The sequence below is a fragment of the Physcomitrium patens genome, chromosome 24 (assembly GCF_059467195.1).
Source record: "Physcomitrium patens ecotype Gransden chromosome 24, ASM5946719v1, whole genome shotgun sequence".
NCBI lineage: Eukaryota > Viridiplantae > Streptophyta > Bryopsida > Funariales > Funariaceae > Physcomitrium > Physcomitrium patens.
The window spans coordinates 10627902-10653502 of NC_143433.1; the positions used below are offsets into that span (position 1 = coordinate 10627902).

At 36.1% G+C, this 25601-nt stretch overlaps 3 protein-coding genes and 1 long non-coding RNA gene across 13 annotated transcripts; 3 read left to right on the forward strand and 1 right to left on the reverse strand.

Moving 5' to 3' along the window:
- Positions 1-4079: 4079 nt before the first annotated feature.
- Positions 4080-6423, reverse strand: LOC149986430 (uncharacterized). 2 transcript variants are annotated; one of them, XR_016500693.1, is made up of 3 exons: positions 5963-6423; positions 5317-5648; positions 4080-4853 (listed from the first exon to the last, which is right to left on the reverse strand). It is a non-coding gene; the product is annotated as an uncharacterized LOC149986430 (long non-coding RNA). The 2 variants fall into 2 exon arrangements; XR_016500692.1 differs by lacking the exon at positions 5963-6423 and adding an exon at positions 5818-5953.
- A 3644-nt stretch (positions 6424-10067) lies between these two features.
- On the forward strand, positions 10068-12937 carry LOC112276452 (expansin-A15). 4 transcript variants are annotated; one of them, XR_016500578.1, is made up of 6 exons: positions 10276-10458; positions 10715-10851; positions 10988-11306; positions 11404-12030; positions 12329-12382; positions 12500-12937. XR_016500578.1 is itself a non-coding variant. In XM_024507787.3 (4 exons), exons 2-4 carry the CDS (start codon positions 10719-10721, stop codon positions 11705-11707), a joined length of 756 nt encoding a protein of 251 aa, XP_024363555.1. In that variant the 5' UTR covers positions 10068-10458; positions 10715-10718; the 3' UTR covers positions 11708-12223. The 4 variants fall into 4 exon arrangements, 2 of the variants coding, with proteins under 2 accessions (XP_024363555.1, XP_024363554.1); XR_016500577.1 differs by having other exon boundaries at positions 10418-10552; positions 12329-12937; XM_024507787.3 differs by lacking the exons at positions 12329-12382; positions 12500-12937 and having other exon boundaries at positions 10068-10458; positions 11404-12223.
- Positions 12938-16909: 3972 nt separating this feature from the next.
- On the forward strand, positions 16910-20548 carry LOC112276759 (ATP-dependent zinc metalloprotease FTSH 2, chloroplastic). 6 transcript variants are annotated; one of them, XM_024508418.3, is made up of 6 exons: positions 16910-17051; positions 17680-18601; positions 18715-19010; positions 19158-19392; positions 19502-19580; positions 19672-20548. In XM_024508418.3, the coding sequence occupies exons 1-6, from the start codon at positions 16923-16925 to the stop codon at positions 20252-20254; spliced, it is 2244 nt and encodes a 747-aa protein (XP_024364186.1). In that variant the 5' UTR covers positions 16910-16922; the 3' UTR covers positions 20255-20548. The 6 variants fall into 6 exon arrangements, with proteins under 6 accessions (XP_024364186.1, XP_024364190.1, XP_024364191.1 ...); XM_024508422.3 differs by having other exon boundaries at positions 16951-17051; positions 17685-18601; XM_024508423.3 differs by having other exon boundaries at positions 16969-17051; positions 17677-18601.
- A 1328-nt stretch (positions 20549-21876) lies between these two features.
- LOC112276762 (uncharacterized protein At4g18257) lies at positions 21877-24129 on the forward strand. Its single transcript, XM_024508424.3, has 3 exons — positions 21877-22309; positions 22760-23095; positions 23463-24129. Exons 1-3 carry the CDS (start codon positions 22038-22040, stop codon positions 23680-23682), a joined length of 828 nt encoding a protein of 275 aa, XP_024364192.1. The 5' UTR covers positions 21877-22037; the 3' UTR covers positions 23683-24129.
- The last annotated feature ends 1472 nt before the right edge of the window (positions 24130-25601 follow it).

The window sequence follows — 25601 nt, forward strand, 5'->3', positions numbered from 1 at the left end:
TTATAATTAATTTTCTAATTTTTATGATTTTGAATTTTTAAATTATTTTTTAATCAATTGATTAATAAAAAATTGAATGACATTATTTTAATGTTGTGTGATGTTTTTGTAATAATATGTGATTATAAAATTATACATACATATTTAAAGAAAGCAACTCAATGACACAAAAATTCTTCAATTGTAATATATATAATTTTTTGTATAAATGAGTACAGTTAATCTAATATATTATTTTAAAATATGAAATAATATATTCTTTTAAAATTTTATTTTCTATTACATTTAAAAACAAGAAAATAAAAAACAAGGCCTTTTGTTTTTAAAAAAATTAATAAAAGATATTAACTAGTTAATCATAAAAATACATATATTATGACTATTTAAAAAAATATATTCGCAAAAATATATGAAATCTTAGAAAATTTTATTTCTAGTTTTGAGAAAATGGATATTACTGATTGAATGTAAAACTGCCTATATAGAAATTAATACTTAACAAAGATATTTTTAGACTAACTTGAATATAATATTTTAAAATAAAAATAAAATGAATCTATCAATAATAGTAAATTTTAGAAATGATCAGCTAAAAATAATTCTTAATAACTAATAATAATAGACCTCATAAATTTTATTTTATCAAATCTTTAAAGATACGATCTTTATTATTGTTTTGATGACAATACTAGTTATTTCTTCTTTTCAAATGTCTCTAAATATCAAACAATATTAAATATTAAAAAATTCAAAGAATTCTTAATTATATCAAATTTTTATCAATTAAATATTAATTCATATATCTATGAATAAAATAGATTTATTATATCTAAAAAAAACTATTTTATTCTATTGAATTGTTCTAACTACCTAAATTAAAGAAATCTAATCAAATATTTATTCATTATTTTTTACTATTTTCTACCATTAGGTTTGAAGCTAAAGGAGAATTGTGAGAAGAATTATTTGAAATTGTTAGCAACGTCAAATAATCCCATAGAATTAAAAATAAAATTTTAAATTAGCTAAATTCTTATTTTTTCGATTTTAAAATATGATTTCTTCATAATCAGAAAAATATTAAAATACTAAAAATTTAATTTAAAAAACTTATCAAACGAAATTAAATTTCATTATCAAAAGAAATTACTATTTTAGAGTTTTTAACATCATGTTCAAATCCAAAAATGTTTTTTGTACTATTAATTTTTCTTAAATTTATAATATCAGGTATTTATAAATTTATCTTTGCTAGTAGTGGTAGCTTTTATTCATTATTTTTTATTTTTTATAATCATTGATATTAGAAACAAGACCTTGTTTAAAAGTTTGTACAAATAAAAAACTTCAAATTTGATTTTTAGTATATAACAATAGAAATGTCAATATATATAAATATATGTAGATATAATAATTCTAGAGATAAATTAAAAAATAATCAACTTTTCAATAGATTATGTGAATAATATCAAATGAGTTATCAATTTAAATTTGATTACTTCTTAATTCTTTGATTTAATTAACCTATTTAAATTTAATACAAAATATTTGATAATTTATGAGACCATCATTATAAATAAATTCGAATTTCAAATAAATAGGATTTTAACCAATAGATTGTAAGCCACGAAGTATGTGCATGTATGTGTATATATATATATATATAAAAAGATAAAAATAATATTTTTTTTGAAAGACAATACCATTGTTTATTTATATTTAATAAACTATCCTAAGATGCAAAATCCTTCATCACGTTTACATACCAACATGCATCTAATAGAAAATTAAAATCTTGTTCTACTAACAACAAAGTTGATAAATATTAAAAAATTACCACCATTAGTTTTTGTTTTTCCAACATTTAGTCAAATATAACTTTTAATAAATAGACCAAGAATAAGAAATAATAAGTAGAACTTAAGACACAATAACGTGAATCACTTCCAATAGAGAACCAACAATAAAAATACAAATAAAACCACAAAATCTAATGCCTCCAATATCTTTACATGACCCAATCCAAATTCTACTTTCAACTCCCTCATCTTCCATTCAACAATTTAAACTATAAAGTTGGCAATTGTCAACATCCACCTCTTCAATAAAACACTTATTGATGTTTCCAAATCATGTACTGCAATGGAAAACAGGATTTTGTTTTTTTGGGAACAAACTTGGGTATTGGTGCCATTAAGAAGAGATAAGAGTTGGTCTCAACAACCCCCCAAAAAAGAGCAAATAATCTCACAATTCTTTGCTTGAGCATTCAATCTCAAGGGTTGCACTATGAAGCGGACTTTACGATGTTGGATATTCATCATCTTCCTTCGAATAGTTTGCTTGTTTGAGCAAATCATTACACACATTTGAGCAAATGATTCTTGCTTTACTTGAATCTAAGACGGCAAGTTCACGTTTTGATGAAGAGGGAGACTGTCGGTCGGAGGTGAAAAGTTATACGCTCAATCGTTCCTGTGTCGAGATCATGCACATGATGAACGAGTTGATCTGGAAGTTACCCAATTTGAAGTGAAGCCCTAAAAGTTTCCAAGTTCATGATTTTATGCAAAAACACAATCCACTACTGCAACTGTAGATCCGTCAGTTGTTGTGGCGTTTTCGATTTTATCAGAGCATGGCGCACTTCCATTCTCATACTGCACCGAGTCCCCTTCTGAAGATCAGGCTCAACTGATCTGTAGGGCCAATCAGACCAACAATGGCAACTTCACAGTAATATTTGCGAAGCATGACAGTGACAATGAAATGAAATCCAGTCAAAACACTTTTTTATCAAGTCTGCGTCTGCTGGTCATGAGCGATGATATTAAACCGGTTGCTGAACCAAAACGTCCAGTTTCTGTTGGTATTCAAGGTGATATTATACAGCTGTAGTGAGTAGTATGTCAAGTCAATAACTTCGAGCACCTTTGTTACCATATACCCTCTATTTTACTGTTTAGAGCTAATGCCTCACATAAGTCTATATGCGTTTAGAGGTTGCCAGTTTTGCGTAACTTTACGTTCACAACTCGGGAAAATCTATTCAGCAGTTTTACAACATGTAGTCCTCTACTTGTCATTCGAATAGTAGACGCAGCGTGGTAGCCGGATTTCATGTGTGTGAATAAAGTATGTTCAACAATGGTGAACCTACAAATTCCATTTCATTCATTTTGAAGCCAAGCCTTCTTTTTGCCAAGTCATCGCTGTGTTAACCCAGATGCTCATTCTTCAGTGTTTTGTACACCTTGGCGAATTTGAGAAGGACCCAGTTGCAAATGAAATTGACAGACGATGGCCTAGTTTTCAATCGTGAAGTCGGGAGTGTGAGTGGTGATAAATGAGTGACCTCTGTGACTGTTTTGAGCGCCAGTGACTCATGTTGAACTGTTGATAACTCATGAACAACCATTCTATTACCTTTCAAGCGAGACCCATTACCTTGCGCGTGAAGAAACGAGGAGAGCATGATCCAAAAGACGAGGCACATTGTTAACATGACGGCCATCACCACTCAGTTCGGTTGTCTCTGAAGCTCCATTGCGTGTGTACTCTAAAAACAAAATAGCATTGTTGAAGAGTTTCACTCACATTCGACAACTAGACCTGATTGTATTGCCGAAACATTGAGTTGAAGGAGTCCTAGCAACCATCAAATGAAGCACTACATGCCACTGAAACTCTACTACAATATGAACGCTACTATTATTTCAAGATAGGAATTGTAAACACAGGTTCATGCGGCTGTGACCTTGATGACTAATTGCAGCTGATGGAATTGAGCACCTGAATGTTGCACCCACTTGCTCAACTTCGACTTTGCTTTCACAATTGTAATCGAATCTGAGCAAGTGGTGTTGATTATGGTGTTACCTTGCAAATATTTTTAGATGTAATGTATGTATTTGTGTGTGTATGTTTTTACATTTCATTTGGTTTTGAGGGGGGCAATAAGGGAATCATGAGCTCGTCTGTTCTTTTAACATCTACGGGGGCGAGAACTAATACTCAGCCAGACATTGACATGACACAACAGCGAGATTGCCATGTAATTGAGAGTTATGAGCATCTGAGACCAAATCAAAATACATCAATGTAAATACTATCAGGGGATGTCTGCATTCATTCGAGGATTTTGATGTGTGACGTAGCATCATTTGATGAAAGCTATCTCCCATGGTATCCCTAGTACAAGTAAACTTTTCACTAGCTTCAACCAGATCATTTTCTACGTTCATACACTAGGGGTACACATTCTTCACATGTTTACGACACATCTTGCTGCGGTACAACTGCAACACTTGATCTCTTGTGATATGATTCTTTGCAGACGGCGACTGCGACTGTGGTTTCATGCATTATTTGTGGAAGTGAAATGGTGGAAGGTATTACGCTATTGAAAAAGCTGGATGAAAGGCTAGTACCGATGGTGGAGACTGACGGACAACGCTTCAGTACAAAATAAGTCGTGATAGCTCGAGCACGTAATTTTCCAGTCCTGGTTTTCTTGCGTTTTTGGGTACAGAATTCTCGACAAACTTCTGAAAACAGCCTCTCCAGTTGAAAATCACAAGTTGGAAATTGAACTCTGTCTTGTGAAGAAATTGAATGGGGAAAGCCACATTCTTTGGTACTCCTGTTCTGGCATCGCCCTTTGTATCCAGTAATCTCTATCCTTGAGCATACCAAAGTGACGTATGAGAGATAAGACCCAGATTCATCATACACAGCCATCAACACATGAACCTTACCAGTCTGTCGATCCAACCTCGCCGGGCAGATGGCTGTGTATGATAGTTACATGTAAGCTTCATGTCAGAGTATTGACAGAAACGCACGTCAAGGACCTGCAACATTCCAATGCTTCTATCAGATACCTGGTCTAGCTAGGGTAGGATTGGAAAGACTCAATTCTAGGATCTTCGTTTCTTATGGACATTAAACTTGTGGTGGCTGTGAGATCTACTGCAATTGGGTGGAGAAGGTGGTTCCGTTTCCACGATTACAATACACTCAAATTGCTAAGCACCGACATCACAAATGTCATTCTATGATTGTTTTGGATTCACATGCTGAACGGTAGAGGACGCTGTGGAATCTCAACCACATTAGATTGTGTTAAACTACGGCTTAAGATCGTTAAGCGCGAACTTGTTAAGAGAAATAAACAAACAAACAATTTGAAACAGGTTTTTAGGCAGGTCTAAATTTCAAATCATAAACTCTATCCGAAAAAAAGGCCAATTGAGCCGGGAGCATTTCCAAAAACAGGGACTGATTGCCGAGGAGCGTGAAAGGGCCCCTGCTTACCGGTCCCGTATGTATTGAACTTGACTGTGTCGAACTTCCTGCAAATAATACTTCAAATGTAACATCCTCTAATGTCCATATAAAGCCGGCCCTCCTCGCACTCCAAGACACATTGTTGGAATGAAATCGTATCCCGATAACGAACTGTCAAAACAATAAATCTTGAAAACTCCGCCTTCGATTACTGGAAACTTTTCAATTCCAATTACGCTCCATGTCTCCAATTTCAAGCCAACGAAGGATGGTTGTCTATGAAGCGTGGCCTTCGTTACGTCGACATGACAACAAACAAATTCATTCGCCCCACTCAACTCCATCGCCCACGTAAATACCTAAACCCACGTAAAATCAAATCAACATTCGATCAGCGCATTCACATCCCTCACATCAACATAAATGAAGCAGTAGTTTAGGGTTAGGGTTAGCTGCTCTCGAAGCATGCACAAAGAATTCGCAGAAGTATGAGCAGACCCAGTCCGCATATGGACACAAGAGCATAACCTGCGAGCCTTTCATGCTTTACCAGCTCTGCCAGTGCCGAGGACTATAATGAAGCTGCAATTGCGAGACTAGCAGCAACTCATGAGCTTAACTACAGCAAATGCGATGCACTGCAAAACTAGATTGTGAAGCTAGTTTTTGTTACCTGCTTGGTTTTTCTCCATCTATGGTGACCAGGAATGGTATGGAAACAACCAGTGATTGATTCACAGTGAAATGACCTGGGCCAAGTTTAGGGTTTCACGAACTAGAGGTTAGGTGAATTGTGTTAATGGGTTACAGTTGGGCCTACAAAGTGCACATGACAATTGAATGAGGGAATCATTCTCTCCCTTCATTTCATAAACCTCATGTGTGCATTTTATATGTTAATAGTTCCATGCTCAGTTTGCAAGCATTGTCTCTTGTTATTGTGAGTAATGGTGTTGCAGATTTTGATGCATTCTCTTGGAGTCACAACTTTGTTTGTTGGATTTTGTTTCAAAACTTGATTGTTTACTGTTGATGTTTGATTGGAAAATAGGAAACTGTTTTTGGGGAAACATAATTCCATAATATCTTCAATAAAAATGAACAGTTATGTTTGTCTTAAATGTATGTTCGTAACAGCATGTAATTTCAAGTGCACAATTTTTATTCTTGAGTTGTTCTAGTGTGTAAAAGTGTGGTTAACTCCCTTGGATATAGTTGATAATGCTTTTTAGTTCTTTATTGATAAAATTAAAATGATTATCACTAGTTGATTTTAAGTTAAAATCATTTGGGTTGATTGCCTTCCCGCTTATAAAGGTTTCGATTTTTTAACTTGTAAAGTATTTAAATAGTTAACAGTTCATTGATTATTGTGTGTGTATATATATATATATATATATATATATATTGTGATCAATATAAAGTTGACCTATTTTACTGAGATTTCTTCGGAATTTAGGATGTATGGAGTATAAAAATTAATTTTTTTAATACCAATTCCTAAAAAAATAAATTAAATGTCCTCTTTTGTAATATTAAATTAAAAAATTAGCTAATGAATTTTTTTTAATGGTTTGCAGAAAGTATTACATGATTATTAAACTTAAAATATGAATTAAACAACCAATTTTATTTTATTTATATGTGTGTATATATATATATATATATATATATATATAAAGAGTGTTTTTAATGCCACCACAATTTTTGCAACTCCTAATACAACCTCCATCTGCTACATGTCATTTTTGTGCAATATTTTTCAAATCAATCAATTTTTTTTGAGAGTGTGACTTGGCAAGAATAACAACACACTCTCAAGTCAACTAATGGGAAAAACTAAATGGATGGAAAAACCACTAAACCAAATTAAATCACATACATCCAAAGGAATTTGGCACCTGATGCCACATCACGTGACAATAAGATGGAAGTTGTTGTAACAACGCATAATCTTTTTCTTTTCTTTTTTTTTTTAGAAAAAAATTACTTCAATACTTTTTAATATTTAATATTTTATTTAAAATTCTACACATCTGATAAGAATATTGAAATGGTTTGAAGCATTACAACTTTCTGATTACTTTTTATTAATGAATTTTTGCCATTAAGAGCTTAATTTCTATTTTAATTTGGATAGGCTTCAATTATTTTAGTTTAAATTCAAAATTAATAAATATACATTGCACATTATATATTGATATGTTATTATTACTTATAAGCATAAAATAATACATAAATTAAACATGATTTTCCAGTAGCTGTGAAGAAATCTTTCAATAGCAGTATTATCAAGAAATAAACTAATGTGGAAGGATTTCCTCAAACAATCTGAAATGATCCTATTTTACTACATAACAATTGTTTCGACATAAATGAGATAGAGTGTACCTGCTCGTGTTTCTGTTTCACATCAATTAAAAAACACTGTGCAAGTGACTTCTAATTACATACACATGTTCACCTTCAACAATCAACATTACTAATATTTTGCATAAATTTATATTAAAAAAAACAAACAAACAAACAAACAAACAAACAAAAATAGTGAATGAAAAAAATCTTTATAATTGTTTCCTTTTAATTACATTAATATAAAATTTGAATTCGATATTACAACTATAATAATTCATATTTTTTAAAAGACTCAACAATTAAATCTACACTCAATATCTTTAACTTGAATTTAGAAATTTATTAAGCTGTATACGTACATAAACTAAAAATATTTCAAAATTGGATCCTATTATTTTAAAATTTTCAAAATAATCATCACTTGAGATTTTGGGCAATGCATCATTTTTCTTTAATCAAATTGAACATTTTGAGGGGAATTACCAAACTAATCAATTAATGAATCAAATTGAGAAAGTGGATTGGAAATACTTCATAATTATTGAAACACATGCGAAAATCACATAATCTTTTTCTATCATCATCATTTTTTTCAAATTCACTATTATACGACAAAAGTCAATTGGCATATTTTAAAACAAATTACAATTTTAAAAACATTAGTGATTGCCTGTGTATGATACATTTAGCCTATCAGGCTACACATATCATTAATGTTATAAGATTTACAATATGTTTGGATATATATATATATATATATATATATACACACATAATATTTCTCTCAATAAATTGCGGTTACAATGTGATGTGCTCCTATTCAAATTCTAATGATTTATAAATAAATATCCACAAAACTTACTTCTAAAAACTTAAATATAAGAATTGTATTTATTTGTCTTTATGACATAAGCTATATATATATATATATATATATATATGAAAATCTTCTTCAAGGACAATTTAATTGATACTCATTAATTATTTTCTCAATAAAAAGAAAAAAGGAAAAACATAAAGTACGATATTTGTGTAAATCCCTTTGCCATTGATTATGAAATTGATAAACATTAATTCTAGTCCAAATCATTTCACAGCGAGTAAACTATTATGTACTATCACTCAATCTCAAAAACATCTTTTCAACATCATTTTTACACCTCCATTCATCGTCATGATAATCTCTACTAGTGTTATCAGTATTTAAACTTTAAGTTTAAAATTTGTTTTACTATAATCATTGTATGTATTGTACTAATAATGTGTGCATAAATGTACTTTTAATTAAAAGGTTCAAATTTTCCTTTAAATCTTTATTTCCAAAGGTGAAGGTTTCAAAGATGGAAATGTTTTGTTGTGAGTACTAAAACAAATGTTCCTTTAAATAGAGATTTCACGGGTTCTTGTAAAAATTGCTAAATTTTTAAGATATGTGGCTCTTGTTTTGTTTATTTTGCAAATCCAAATTTAACGTTTTGGTTTACTATAAAAAAAATTAACTGATTCTACCCTAAATCATATCAGCATTGTAACATACTATGTGCTCTTGTATTAAAGTAATGATTTCAAATCTGGTTTTTGACAACACTGTTACTAAAACTTACAAATTTTTCTTAGCTCACAAGCCAATTAAACTATGTATATATATATATATCATTACATTTCAAAATTGATGAGTATAATACCAACAACAATTAATTGATGTCCACAAGCTACTGTTTGCCACCTTTGTAAGGACAAGTAAGTGAACTTTATTATATTATATAATGGAATTTTAAGAGCCAAAAAACATGCAATAAATCAGAATATAATAAATAAAAATATTACACGTGTCACCACAAAAGATTAAATAAAACTTAAAAAACAAACTCAATAATATCTTATTGTTTCCCTAAAAATAAACTAAGAATATGGATCATTTCTTGAATTATTACAATTAAAATGACGATAATAAATATTAAAAGCTCTGACCAGTTCATCAATCACCGTTTAAAGTCAGAACGTCCCTTTTATTTTATATTTATATTTTATATTCTATATATAAAACTTTACCAATAGCTCCAAAACACAACCTACAGCAACACTTACACAACGACAGACAACTTTCCTTTCTTCCTTCCTTTCCTTCGTGAGAGAGAGAGAGCGAGGGAGAGAGCATTTTGCAACACACCATGATTTAAAACTCACGATCTCCCCTCTCAATACAATACATTAATCAATTCAATGTACAAATGTTCATCATCCGCAGCAAAATTCAGCAACCCACAGTGGTACCATACTTACATACCTACAGACATACATACGTTCACAATTAGCATGATCTTTTTTCTTCTCATACATAGCATAATAATAATAATAATAAATACCCATAAACACACACTCAAATAGAAGAAGAAGACATGACGTTAGTTGTGTTGTGTTGTGTTTGTTAGTTAGTTTGTTTGTTGTGGTGGGGATGTGGAATCCGGGCAAAAGAGGGGAAATCAATATGGGCCAGGCTGCCCGTCCGTCCTCGCTGATCTAGGCTTGCTTCTCTGTGCAAAGATGGTGCCCTGCCTGAGTGCCTGCAGCTTGCCATGGATTCTCTCTCATTTTTATAATAAAACCAGAGTTGGACTCAGCCCCATTCCTTTGCTTGCTCTGGCTTCATTCAATCCCCATCCCTGCCTCTGATTTCACTCTCTCTCACAAAACTGCCACTTTTGTTGCTTCAGCCGCGTGTGTGAGGACAGACTGTGTGTGTTTGTTGTGTGGAGGAGGAGAGAGAGAGCTACAGCACCCACATTGTCAACACCGGTGTGAAGGGAGAATTTTGTAAGGGAGAAATTTGTTGTTCTTGCATATGGGGGATGTGTGAATGGGAGTATGGGAGAATGGGAAGGAGAAGGAGAAGGAGGCTTGATGTGAGGTTGGTTTCTGTGTTTTTGTAGTTAGTGAGGTGTTGGAGCTAGGGAAGGTGTCGTGGATATGTGTTGTCGTGTGTTGGATTTTGTGTGTGTGTGTGTGTGTGTTTTTTAGGTGGGTTAGGTTTGGTCTGAGGTATGGAGTTGAATTGCGTTCTTGTGTGCAGACAGATGACGAGGTACGTAGCTCACATTGCGGTGATGGTTATGGCGTTCTTGATGGTTCGGGATGCTTGTTCTCTGAGCGAGTGGAACGAGGCTCGTGCTACGTTCTATGGCGGCAGCGACGCCGGTGGAACGACAGGTACTTGGAAGGGTTGACGGTGCCACACCTCATTCAGCTCGAATGCATAATGACCGAGAGTTGCTTTTGTTTCTGTAAAAATTAGATCACGACCAGGTTATTCAATGCTCATCGATCTTGCCAATTTGGCTTGTAGGAGGTGCATGTGGCTACGGAGATCTGTACAGCACTGGCTATGGCACCAACACGGTTGCCACAAGCTCCGCTATCTTCGACCGAGGCCTTGCTTGCGGCGCTTGTTACCAGGTTAAGTGCGCTGGTAGCGCATCCGAGTGCCAACCTGGCACCCCCGCAATTCAAGTTACCGTGACCAACTTCTGTCCTCCTAATCCTTCCCTGCCTGAAGGCAACGGCGGCTGGTGTAACCTCCCGCTGCACCATTTCGACATGGCCATGCCGGCATTTCAACAAATTGCTTCTTACAGAGTTGGCATTGTGCCTATCTTATACCGAAGGTATGTGATCACTACCACCTCCATTCGCTCATCGACTGTTGCGAGTTTCTTATGCGTGCTACTTTGTTCTGAAATCATTACGAATTTTGTTTCCCAGAGCTTCGTGCGTGAGGACAGGCGGCATCCGCTTCACTATGAGCGGACACAAATTTATGAACCTCGTGCTCGTCACCAACGTGGGTGGTATGGGGGACGTCCAAACTGTGTTCATTCAGGGGTCTAAGACGAAGTTGGTGGCCATGATCCGGAACTTTGGCCAGATATGGCAGAGCTCCGTGAACGTGAGCGGTCAGAGACTCTCCTTCATGGTCATGACCAGCGATGGCGAGAGTGTAGTCTCCAGAAATGTGGCGCCTTCGGATTGGGCATATGGTCAGACATATGAAGGTTCACAGTTCTAGCAAATGCTAATCCGCCGAGGGTATTCTTCTCGCCCATCTCCTGACACGCATTCGCCTCATCAATCTCTCTAACTACACACGATGATGCACCGAAGCTGTCGGCAGATTCTCTGTTGTAGTTCGTGGATTAAGCTGTACAAGTAAGCAAACGATCCAGAAGCTTTACATTTTATGGTGACGACGACGACTACGACGACGACAACGACATGAAGGATACTGTTCTAGGGGCCTCTTTGGCTTATGGGGTGTTGAATTCGAAGCTACCTCTGATCCACGAGGAGGGTGCCGAGGAGGGCAACAACCCCAGGCGGTCGTGTGAATAGGTGTAATTCTATCAGAGCCAGCTCCTGTAGGAAGGATACAAGTTTAGTTTTCAATCAGAGTATCTGGTGCAGAAATTTCGAGTAGGCGTGCCAGTTTTGTACAATACCAGTGTGTATGTGCTTCTCTAGATCTGTGTTCGCTTCCTATTTGCTCATCCAATGAAACAGTTGATTGCGGACCCAACTCTTCAAACTTTTCGTGTACTCTTCAACATCACACGTCTTGAGGTGGGGTCAATTAGTTTGAAGGGCATAGCTCCGTGTACAATGCAATAACCGTTTAAATCCGTGTGTGCAGCAAGCAGTATATGAGACTCCAGGAGTTCACACTGTGACTGCACCCCCCAACCCTGTGAGAATGTTTGATCTATTCAAAGCATTTCTCAATCTGCTGTCAATTGTGCATTGTCCTCATTCTGACATCTCTTACAAGTCCTTTCCCAAGAGATCTTAATCCATGCCACCGCAGAGACTGCATTCGCGGAGGAGGCGTCTATGAAATATCCATCCGAATCTGGATCTCGGCGAGCTGGGAGCACCGGCTTGACTGTCGATGGCTCCATCAATCAAAGACCGGCGTTGCATTAGGACATAGTAGCACTGTAGCACTAGTACCACTAGGATTGAAACCCCGCTGCAGCTTTCTTCAACGCGGTCACCTGGCCGACAAAGGCTATCGTCGGCACCGCAATCAAAGGCCCCACCTACTCCTCGTACATCACACCCACCCACCCACATCTATCTGGTGGCAAAACCCTTTCATTCATTCCTTATATTTTATAAGAAAAACTTCATATTCTGGCAGAGCGAGAGAGAGTGTGATCTTTGGGAAGAATATTGTGTTCAGATATGTTGCTATTATTTTATGGAAGATCCAAACAACCTCCTATATGCTAATTTTTGCACAGTGATAGAAAAGCGAAGTTTTTCCCTACTTTTTTTGTTTGTTTGTTTGTTGAGAGGGATTTTGGAGTTCTTTTAATGTTTTTTTTGGTATGACAAGCATCTTTTGAGAGAAACAGAAAGACTCTTGGAAAGTGTGATGATTCTGAGTGAAATTTCCAAGTTTAGGTGGTTAATGATTTGGCTGTGGTTTCAAAAATCTGTTGCATATTTGAAGACGAGTTGGGTACGCGAGTGAGGCCTTCATTCATGTTGTTGTAAATAATGAATAATAGAACGGAGATTAAAGTATGATTTTAAAAAAAAATACATGAATATGTTAGTTAGGTACCTTACATTAGAATCTACACTAGATGTTGATTGAACCACGTGAATTAAAGATATCAATTGTCTTCCATTATAAATTCTAATAAAAGGATGATGGAGATCATTTAATGTGCCTATGCCATGAATTTCATGGCCACTGTACAAAGCAATAGTCAAAAAAATTGCACGAAAAAAATACCCCAAAATATATTCAAATTTTTCTATAAACCAGGCACTATATACATAATATGCATGTCCTTATGCAAATGCCTATAAATATCACATGTGTTTTTATTTTATTTTTACATTGTAAACTGTTGTACTCTAATTTCCGAGTGATCCTTTTTTATACCCTTTTCACTGTGAGATATGATGATTTTTTTTATTATTATTATTTTATGAATAACATTTTAACATTTGAACACAAGCCATAAAAAGTCTTAACACAAAAGTTTTTGCTTTCAAGTTTTCTAAAATTCAAAATTCCATTGTTCTTGGTGTGAATATATATATATATATATATATATATATGCACCTATATATATTTTAGTAAAAAAATATTTACTAAAAATTACAATTGAGAGCTTCCGAGCTCCACACTTGTGACTAGCAATCTACAGCAACAATAAGTAGATTTTGATCTCTCATTGATCAAAAGTTGAGTTGTTGCTTCATTTTTGCTTCACTTTTAACAAAAACAATAAAACATGCAACCAATCAAAGGTGTTTATTGTTTCTTCTTGTTTATTTTGTTGGTTTATCTCTCTAAACTATTATATATATATATATATATATATATATATATGAGTTGTTCATACGTAAATGTACTCATATGCACACACAAGCCTTTTTATTAATATTTATTTTCTTGCAACAATGAGGGGGATTGTAATAAGGTTATGGGCCCTAATTTCATTTCACTTGAATATAGTGGTATTGAAGCCTAGAAGAGTTTTTCACCAGATTTTCAGTCGTTTATGTATGAATGATAATCTCAAGCTTCTTCATTGTAACCGTATGTTAAGACAAAAAAAAAAAAAAAAAAAAAAAAAAAAACTCATCTATCCTCTTTGTTGGTCTGGCTTGTTGTTGGATTTCCTAGTCAACAACTGAAATCCAGACCAACAAAGAGGATATATGAGTTATTTATTTTTTTGTTTACAAAGTGTTAATTTTTTAATTTTTTAAAATTTAAAATAGATAATTTGATAATCTAATATCATAAAAATAATTTAGAAGATGCTGTAATTTAGAAAGTTAAATATAAGATTAAAATGATGTATTTAAATAATGTTGTAATTATACAGAAAGGCTTGTGTATCACATGAGTAAAAATAATCTATTATATCAAACTTAATATTGAACTTCTTTTCTTTTCAATTTTATTATTATTATTTATTTATTATAAAATTAAAGACTAAATATTCATTGTATGCTCTTAGGTAGTTTTGATGTCCAAATTTTTAGAAAATAAATAAAATCATCATAAACTAACTATAAAACTAAATAAAGAATAAAACTCAAAATTGTGGAGTAAAATCAATTGTATAAATAAAAACAAGAAAATATCATGCCTAAATAAAATTAATTAAAAAATATCTATAGTATAAATTATTTTTTATGGTAATAACTTTTCTAAGAATTAATTTAAATTTAATTAAATAATTTCTCTTTAAACACGTTTAATAAATATTATGGTAAATGTATAATATTTAATTTAAAATAATTTAGGTTTTATTTACAGGTCCTTTGAACTGATAATAATTTCTGAAACAAAAACTTTGATAGCATGTTAATTTTAAATGTATAATATGAATGAATCTAAATCGTGTAATATTTTAAATAGTATTATACATATTTTTAAAAACTAATTTTTATTAAAAATTAGTAATTCTTAGTGGAATTATAAACATTAGAATTATTTTAAATAATATTAGTAATTTATGAATTCCTAAGAATTAGACTAATTGAAATGTGAAGTTAAATATTTATAAAAATATTTTTCCTATGTCATGTTCAAAATATTAAATTAAAATCATATAAAATTTTCTGTTGTGCTATATATATATATATATATATATATATATATATATATATATAATATCAAATTAAATCTCAAAGAAATAAAATTTTAGTATCTTAAAATATTACAAATATTTCTTTAAAAAATATATGAGATGTTAATATGTTTTAATATTGTGGACCATTGAAATGGACAAAAAACTAGAACCAATATAAACTTAATATGACTTGTTCTTTTGATTTAAAATATACATATATATATATATATATATATATATATATATATTGAAATTCACAGAAGATTTCACAATTATATCATAATGTAGAATTCCAACTAATTAAAACTTAAACATATGTGTGAATTTATTAATCACTCAAATAGGTAATTACATATATTTATTAAACAAGGTTTCTTTCATTAATATTCTAGCTAATACATGGTTAAAAATAAAAAAAATAATTAGAGAATTTTGGCACCAAATTTTTTTGAAGAAATAAAAGAAGGAACTGGAATGATTTCGAGGTAAAAGTAACTGCTTAAGGGTCTTCTTCTGTTATATTATGCAAATGTTACTTGTATTATTTGATTACATAAGTCTTTAAATATACTTGCAACATCGACAGAAAGAACTTTAACAAAGAGTTTTAGGTACGAATGTGTTGCAAATTGGTGTGAAGATTGGGATAATTTTATACATAAATTGTTTCAAAGTACATCCAAGTTTTGTCTAGAAGGTCATATCTACTCAATTTTGAGTATGAGAATGATAGAAGATCTGAGGGTTTGCACTCAAGACCCATTGAAATTTGAAAGGAGATGATAGACAGAATTAGAAAGCATTTACAAAAGTGAGAAAAAGAAATAAATAAATAAAATAAAAAGAAAAAAGAAATTCAGAATTGTACATTTTGTTAAGTTGATGGCACAGCTTAAAAAGGCATCCCTGACACATGATTCTTTTAAGGAATTTTAGAGTTAATTAGTGCAAACAATGAAATGTAAGATGACATTTTTGGAGATATAATTATGTAACAGAATGTGTTGTCCATGTATTTCAGAGCTTATAAATTTTACAATGGATGTCTGATATTGAATCATTTTCAGCATGTCCAGTATGTTGTTAGACAAACACAATTCATTTAACAAAAGATTTTTTCTTTTTCTGGGCTATTTTAAGCAATTGTTACATCTACTGAAAGGGGAAGAGTGGACAAAAGAAAAACCCACAATTAAGCCTACTCCCTAGACTTACAGAAAATTGTGTAAGTTATTGATTCCACACTATTTTGCAAACTTTATCCACGTGTGGGCCACGTAGATGAGGCCAATAATAGAAAGACTACTAATAAAACCGAAGATTCCAAGAGTGTAAACCAATTTTTTTTGCAAAGGGGGAATATCATTCATTTAGTGTGGGTAACCTTGGCACGTCTTCAAACCCCCCCCACCCCCCGCCCCCCTTCACAATATCATACCAGTCAGTCCAAAGAACTTTGGAATTCCTTCTAAGTCACTTCAGCTGCACGGGCTGCCCCCTGATTGGTCGAGACCCTCCGTGCCAACTAGGAAATTTGCCAGGGTGGGGAATACTCCTCCATGTCAGCACTTTCCCCTCTTACCAACCAAGTCACGCCAACTGGGCTCGCGTTCGTTTCCCTCCATGCCTCGCTTTTTCAAACGGACGGCCCCGAAAGTTTGCGCAGCCAGTTCGACGTCGCAGCTCGCCGGATTTCCTCCGCGACCGATTTGCAGCCCTTTGCGTGTTGCCAAAACTGTGAACACGACTGCGGTGAGTATATCATGAGATGCTGTTTCTCTTCACCCTTTTGTCTGGAACTCTGGGTTTCCGTGTGTGGAGCTGGCTCTGTTGTTGAACTGGTGAGTCTGTCTCTCTGTGTTGTGTGAATTCTCTCGCAAGTGCGCTGGAATTTTGGTGAATTTATCAGGGGGTGTGATTGGATCAGGAGGATTACTCTCCTTGCACACAGATGTATCGTGCGTGGTTTGAGTGCTGTTTTTAAACAAGTGATTGTGATCCTCCACCGGGAGTGGAACTGAATTGTGCGGAGACCAGGGTTTGCGTATCATCAAACTTAGAAGCAGTCGTAAGTGGTGCTTGGTAGTGGATTGGTGGGATGTTTTGAGGGGATCTACGAGATGCATGTTTCACAGCAGTACGTCGTAATTGTACGATGGGAAATTTTCCCCTGTCCACTCCCAACAATGGTTTGCATGTTTTGGTGATGGGATTTGTTTTAAGTAATCTGCGGCAGCATTTTAATCGCAAGCGTCATCCTTTCCAGTTTGATGTTGCCTGTATTTTGATACGAAGTCGTTTTGTTCTCAAATTGTTGTAATTTGATTATGAGATGATTTGACATCGTTTTTTCAAACTCGGAATTGGCTTACATTAGTAGTGCAGGAGATCCAAGGGAGCAGCTATGGCGATCGCAACTGGGATGTCGAAGCTGCTACCCGCTTCTAGTATTGCCTTCACTAAAGAATTGGCCGGGCTAAGAGTGATCCCCTTCCTCCCTCCTCCTCGTAAAGTTTCCGCAACGACTGTCATAAGAGCGTCCTTGCACGCGGAGGAATCTGAGAACTTGGGCGAGCATGTTGCCCAGAACAGAAGAGCACTGATGATGAAGGGAGCTCTCGGAGCGATAGGAATTCTCTTTCCTATCTGTGGGGCTCAATCCGCAAAAGCAGCGGAGGAGGAGGCTGGAGATACATCCCCCCGTTTGTCTTACTCACGGTTTCTGGAGTATGTTGATCAAGGACTTGTGAAGAAAGTAGATCTCTACGAGAATGGCACCATCGCTCTTGTTGAAGCCGCCTCTCCGGAGCGTAGGAATCGCATTCAGCGAGTTAGAGTTCAGCTCCCGGGAACAAGCCAAGAGCTTCTAGCGAAATTCCGAGCTAAGAACATCGACTTCGCCGCACACAACGCCCAGGAAGATCCAGAAAACTCGGTTTTAAACATCTTGAGCAACTTGGCGTTTCCTCTCATCGTGTTGGGTGCCTTGTTTTTCCTCAACCGTAGGCAAGAAGGAATCGGAGGAAGTGGATCTGGCGGCCACCTCGCATTTGGAAAATCGAAGGACAAGTTTCAAATGGAGCCAAACACAGGTATCACCTTCGCTGATGTAGCTGGTGTGGATGAGGCCAAGCAGGATTTCATGGAAGTTGTGGAGTTTCTCAAGAGGCCGGAGCGGTTCACCTCAGTTGGTGCCAAAATCCCCAAGGGCGTGTTGCTTGTTGGCCCTCCCGGAACTGGAAAGACTCTCTTGGCCAAAGCAATCGCTGGAGAGGCCGGAGTTCCGTTCTTCGCAGTCTCTGGTGAGGGTTGCTAAGTTTTGTCCGACTTTGAGGATACTTTACTCTCTAAATATGTCAATGAGAAATGCATGATTCGTCCGGATAAGTGTCTAATTGATGGATGGCGGTTCCAGGTTCTGAATTCGTCGAAATGTTCGTGGGAGTGGGCGCTTCCCGAGTGCGAGACCTCTTTAAGAAAGCCAAAGCAAACGCCCCTTGCATTGTGTTTGTTGACGAAATAGATGCCGTTGGTCGGCAAAGGGGCACTGGCATTGGTGGCGGTAGTGATGAGCGAGAGCAGACCTTGAACCAGCTTCTCACAGAAATGGATGGATTTGAGGGTAACACAGGTGTTATTGTTGTTGCTGCCACCAACAGAGCTGATATTCTTGATTCAGCTTTGCTGCGACCAGGTCGATTCGATCGCCAGGTCAAGAACATTCTGACTTTTTACATAAACCTCTTGTAGCTTTGCCCTCTGTTACAGATTGATGCTTTCGAATTTTTTCGTGATGCCACTAGAATCGGGAATTGGATCTCCTAATTTGTTGGTAACATTTACGAGTATTCTGTTCAGGTTACAGTGGATGTGCCTGACGTGAAGGGTAGGACTGAGATTCTAAGAGTACACGCAAGTAATAAGAAATTCGAGGAGGACGTCTCTATTGAGCTCGTTGCCATGCGCACTCCAGGCTTCAGTGGTGCTGACCTAGCCAATCTTCTAAATGAAGCAGCAATATTGACGGGAAGAAGGGGAAAGACAGCCATCTCTGCCAGGGAAATCGATGATTCCATAGACAGAATTGTGGCAGGTACATAGAACTCTCCTGCTAGATCGATTTCACCTCGAATCTGCTGTACATCTTGAAGCGGTTCTTTTCTGCTAAAATTCTTTTCTTAAAGTAAGTTCGTCTTCGGCAGGCATGGAGGGAACCGTCATGACCGACAGCAAGTCGAAGAGCCTCGTAGCCTACCATGAGGTTGGCCATGCTGTCTGCGGGTAATTTCTTCACAATACATGCATCTATTGTCCAAATTGATATCCCTGGTTCGGCAGGGTTGCAAACTAATCAGTTATATTTGCGACGCAGAACTTTAACCCCAGGCCACGATGCAGTGCAAAAGGTGACTCTCATCCCGAGGGGTCAAGCTCGCGGTCTCACCTGGTTCATCCCTGGGGAAGATCCTACTCTCGTCTCCAAACAACAAATCTTCGCTCGCATTGTTGGTGCTCTAGGTGGACGCGCTGCCGAGGAAGTCATTTTCGGCGACGCCGAAGTGACAACTGGGGCTTCCAGCGACTTGCAACAAGTGTCCTCCATGGCTAAGCAAATGGTGACCGTCTTTGGCATGTCCAACCTCGGTCCCTGGGCGCTGATGGATCCCTCGGCTCAAGGAGGCGACATGATAATGCGCATTTTGGCGCGCAACCAGATGTCTGAGAAGCTGGCGGAGGATATTGATCGTGCTGTGAAGCAAATTTCTGACGAAGCTTACCAAATTGCGGTAGACCACATTAAGAACAACCGTGCAGCCATAGATAAGATTGTAGAAGTTCTTCTGGAGAAGGAGACACTCGCAGGAAATGAGTTCCGAGCCATCCTGTCCGAGTATACAGAAATCCCGTCCAGCAATTCCAGCGAGAAGAAGCAACCCAAACCTGCAGCTGTGTAACGCATTGGAGGTGTAGATCGACTCAATGGATTATTTTATTGATTCTTATTGAGATTTTGGATTGTTAAGCAGTTCACCTTCTCATTGTTAATATCGTCATCTGGAAAGGACAGTCTTTCTTTAACATTTCAGTATCTCCACTGCTACCAGGGGGCACAGAAGTGCTCTATTTTATATCAGATTCTATGTACATGCTAGAGAAATTTGCACTTTCGTGATGATGTAACCACGAAGAGGGGCTATTGATGACGACTCATCGGACCAAATGGAATTATTGAGTACTTTTAGATTTTACACCATCTGCTCACAGAGTATGATAAACCTGCGTCGTTTTTCCGAGATGTGTGCATATGCAACCGCTTTCCTCGACGTCACTTAATGAGGGCATTATTTCTTTTAATTCTCCTTCCGTCCCAAGTCAATTATGACATTAATGTACAATGCAACCAATATCATCATAGTCTGGTTTCTAACTTCTCACGGATGAGACTTCAATGATCTTTCGTTAGGTTTAAGGAATAAAATGACGTTAGCAGAGACGTTTTTGCAGATGAAAGGGAGTATTCACAGGTCTCATAGCGAATAGTGTACCTCTCCAAGCCTGTACTAACAACTTGCAGGCAATATTCATGGACAACATGTTACAAAGTACCTACAAAAGCAAATATCAACTCATTTTCGAGAATTCTCCTGACTTCATTCATCGTGCGATAGCAATTAGCTAGGACACGTATCTAGCTCTAACCACGTACGCCTCATGAGGCGACGGTAGAGACGGACCGAGCAGAGGGCCCTTATGCTCTAGGTAGTGTAACCGCAATCTCAGGATATGACTACAACTTGTGTAAGTTCATTGCGTACAGCAAATCAGACTGTTTGCAAAAGATATCGTCATAGACGCGGTTAAAGAATACACAGGGCCCAAGCTCGGAAACCTGACACTGGAAGCATCTTAGAGACACAGGGAATATTTCATTACACTACCAACACAGACAAGACTTTCCCATTCTTCTAGTCGTCTACATCATAATTCGAAAAACTGAGACCCTATGCGTGAAACAGACAGTCGCCTCGAGGGTCATGCTATTACCTATATATCATTGCTTCATCTACATTCTCTTCTCCTTTAGCTGATGCACACACAGCGTAACCAAAGGTAAGTCGCAGGAGAAAATTGGAAGACGCTTTAGGTCGTGTGCATATAAGGTATTTTCACCAAGTTTGCCACAATCTGGCACGTTGAGGTGCATCAGCTAGGTCCTCCTGTCGAACTCGCGAAACCAAACAGAAGATTATCAATCGTACTGAAATCAATCGACAAGGTCTATTCATACGGGCACATTACAAACAGGAAATTAACAACTCAGAGTTTGAAGAGAGAACGCTACAAATCGAGTGACAGAATCAGGAACCGACGCTCGTCCGTGACGCTCTGATCCAGCTAGCGAAATATATACTGCGGAAGAGTTAACCTCAAAATTAGGGCTAGGATTTTACTGTTGCGATTTGAAATTGATTCCGATGCTGCCACGTTCTCATGATGAAAAATGAAGATCAACGAATGATAACACTACGAGTATAACATTCATTCATTTCTAAATTAGGGTTTAGTTTCTGGCTTGCGAATACCAGCGTCGAATTGTTGTCGTCAATGTTTTTCGGGAGCCTTGAATTTGGAGCAGAGGTTGTGTGAATCAAGTGAATTGTCTTGTGGAAAGAAGGATTCTGTGTTTTGGCTGAATGTGTCTTGGCTGAAGTTTTTTAGTTTTTAGAGATTTTAATTATGGAAGATGGCAAGGAGAAGAGGGAGCGGGACACGAGTCGAGTGGACTCTCTGGGATGGCTCACAGAGTCCGCTGTTATGCCCAAAAAGCAGCGGGTGATAGAAGGAGTGGGACCTTCGTCGATTGTAGAGCTGCGGGCGCAACTATATCGGACGCAGGAAGATGTGAAGCGAGCCAAGGTGCTTGGAGTTGACCCGGATGTGTTCCGACCTAAAAAGAAGGTTGATGTGTTGTCGAAGAAGAACTCTGGAGTTGAGGATCGGGCTTCCAGGTTTGCTTGTCCTTTCACCCTGTATTCCTGTTTTTTTTTTGCTTGTTTGTTTGATTTCTTCTGTTTTTTGTGTCTTTTTCCTTCTTCTTTTTTTTTCTTTTTTTTTTCTTTTCTTTTCTTTGTGAATTTGTCCGTATCAAAGATAATTGAGTTCCTGTCTGGAGGAATTCTCTACTACGGTTAAGGTTATAAAGAATAGTAGATGCTTTGACACATGTGCAGTACAGACTTTGCTTTCTTTGTATAGAGGTAGAATTCACTATTCTTAGCATTCCGCATTATGCTTTAGCTTGGTAACGAGTATCGAACAATGTATTTATTTTTTCTACTGTTGTGTGCTAGGATTTGTGATTGAGGTGGGGGTCGCATGAACTGGTATCTGAGGGAAGTAGCTGATGCTCGTCTACGATACGTGGATCTCATTATGTTTTGGCATGGCTTACGATGCAGAGATAAGCTTCAGTTGAAAGCGTCTAAAGATGGGGTTGATAGCTACGCTGCTCTAGAGAAAAAAGCTGAGCTTTATGACAAGCTTACAAGGGGCGAACTACCCGATGAGGAAGAGAAGGAGAAGTACAGTGTCGATTTCCTTCGCAAAGGGTCTCTGAGTGATGAAGCTCTGGAAATAGAGAGGGAGCGGCTAGGGGATTCTAAACATGACTCAAGAGAAAGCTTTGAAACTTCAGGAGTTGATGCGGGCACGTCAGAAGCGAAACCGATGTCGGGTGTGGGTTGGGGATTGGGAAAATCAACAGGTTTAAGCCATGAGCAGAAGCAACTCATTAGGTATGAATTGCTTTATCCTTCTTCTTCTGAGGTATCTGTCAATGATTCTGCTTCATATCCCTCGCATGCTTTCGGAGCATCGTGGTAGAGTAAACTTCAGTCTTTATATTGTATGTTTGTACAGGCCATTTATTAGGAACGGCTTAGGATTTTCTATTTTGCTCTGTAAAACCAATCGACTTTTGATTATTTATACCGACGTATACATTCATACGTACATGAAGAATGTGATTACTTGTGAGTTTACTTTCTCAAGTTTCTAAGTGGAAACGGTGCTACAACTATGTTGTTTCAGTCGTTTTCAATCCTAAGCTTTAGGTGTTGGCTTTAACGTTGATTTTTATTGCAAACGTTTATTTACGTGCAGGGAGGTGAACATAGAAACGAAAGAAGCTCGTGAAAAAGCTAATGATTTGAAGCTAAGGCGGCAAAAGGAAGCCGAGAAGAAAAGGGAAAAGTTGCGACTTGCTTTCCTTAAGAAGCAGGTTGAGAAACTCAAATCTTCCGGAGGAGCACAGAAAGGAACTATTGCCTCTGAACCTAGCAAGGAAAATGCAACCAAGCAAGACGGTACATTGTCCCATTGAAAATCTTATTTACTGCCCTCACCTCCTTTGAGTTCTGTGATATTCAATCTGTTCCAGAAGGTCTGAAGAATGATCCGGAATATCTGTAAACTATACCTGCAAAGAAGCGTGGACTGGAGATGGGGCTTATCAACTGCGTTGGACCGATGCAGTGCATGTCTTCTTTGTACGGATGATTCCGAAAACCATCTCAAAGATACTCGCCTACGAGTGGTAATCTTTGTCCTGAATGTGAACTGAAAGATATAGGGATTGCATTGAATGCAGAATATCACGGAAGAGTATTATACTCTAGCTCGCAATAGCTTATAAGATCCATTCAAAGCAGCAGAGGAAATAGAAGATGCCTTCACTTGTGCAGGTTCCTCAAAACTATGTACACTTGTGTAGAATTACGAAACAATTCTTCGTAGGATGAATTCATCCTCCTTTTCAAAAGTAAGAGAATGTGTCACTTCCACGTGCCAACCAGTATTGATTTTTCTCACATAAGCTTTTTTCACACATCTTTTAGGGCTAAAACCAGGTTGGAAAGACTTGCAAAACATACTAGAGTACAGCCCTGTGTCCTCCCCCTGCATGTATGTTGGCAACTTTCACAAAAGTCATCAATCATATCAGAAGACTATCAATTGAATAATGTCTCTTCTCAAAAATGACACCAAATTGAAAAAGATGTTTGAAGACATTGTTACCCAAAGCATGCATTAGCTTCTGGTATTTCAAAATACAAGGAATACATCTCTAAAATTATTACGTAACACTAAAAAAATAAAAATTACATGACAAATACTTAATTGAACCATGTTGAAAGAGTCAAAATGCATGAACATTGTTGATGTCTCTTTGTCTATTTACTTTCTTAATCAAATATCCCTAAACAAACAAATAAAATATTATTTTATACTTTGCATACAAATCACAATCTTGAATTTATGTTATTTGCCATTTTCTTGCTAATTTTTCTCTAAAACAACTAAACCTCACAAGTGTAATTGTTTAAAACCATTTCACTCTACTAATAAAGCATAATTAAATTTCAAGCTAATACAAAGTTTGATGTTAAAAATCTTCTTCAATATGATTTCAACATTTAAAAACCAACTTCAAAATATATCATGAGTCAAACTTTATCCTATCTTTGGAGAAAGGACAATTATATTACTATGCCAATGCTTAATGCTTGGAGACTTGATCATGATGTAAAGGGTCTTTATGCTTAGAAAAGAAGATAGTAATCACAACTTCCAAGTCTTATGATAGGCTTAAATTGAGAAGCTTCTCTTAATTGGCTATATACTAAGTAAAATCAGCTAGAAAGTTGTGGGAGGAAAAGATGACATGGAATATATTTTTTTTCCTATGAGACATGAGAAGTATTGTTTTTTCATAAATTTTACAAACTATGTCAAAAATCACTACAAACATCCATAACACAATTAAAAAAGAAAGAAAGATATAGGTACCTTATTTAAATTTAGAATAAAGAGAAATAATAATAATAGTAATAATAATAAAAGGGGAATGATAAAGCAACCCACTCTATCTTAACCATCATTATACCATTGCAGCTTCCATTCTTGTTCCAAGCCATTTCTCATTCTCAATCATTGTTAAGGATGGAGGCAGGAGGTTTGAAATGTCTGGAATTGGAGCAACAATTGGAAACAGGAGAATGGCTAGGAATGGGGATGGGGTTCAAAGGATATAATGATGGTTTAAATATGTGGGTTGATTTAGTAAAAATTTGGGTGACTTTATCATTTCCCTAATAAAATAATTAGTTAATGTATGATTGGTTAACTAAGATTTTTTTTTTGATTATTACAAATCTCTATCTCATTAATCTGTCGATAGTTCAATTATATTGTTAGTGATATATATATATACACACACAGAGATATATGTGTATATATATA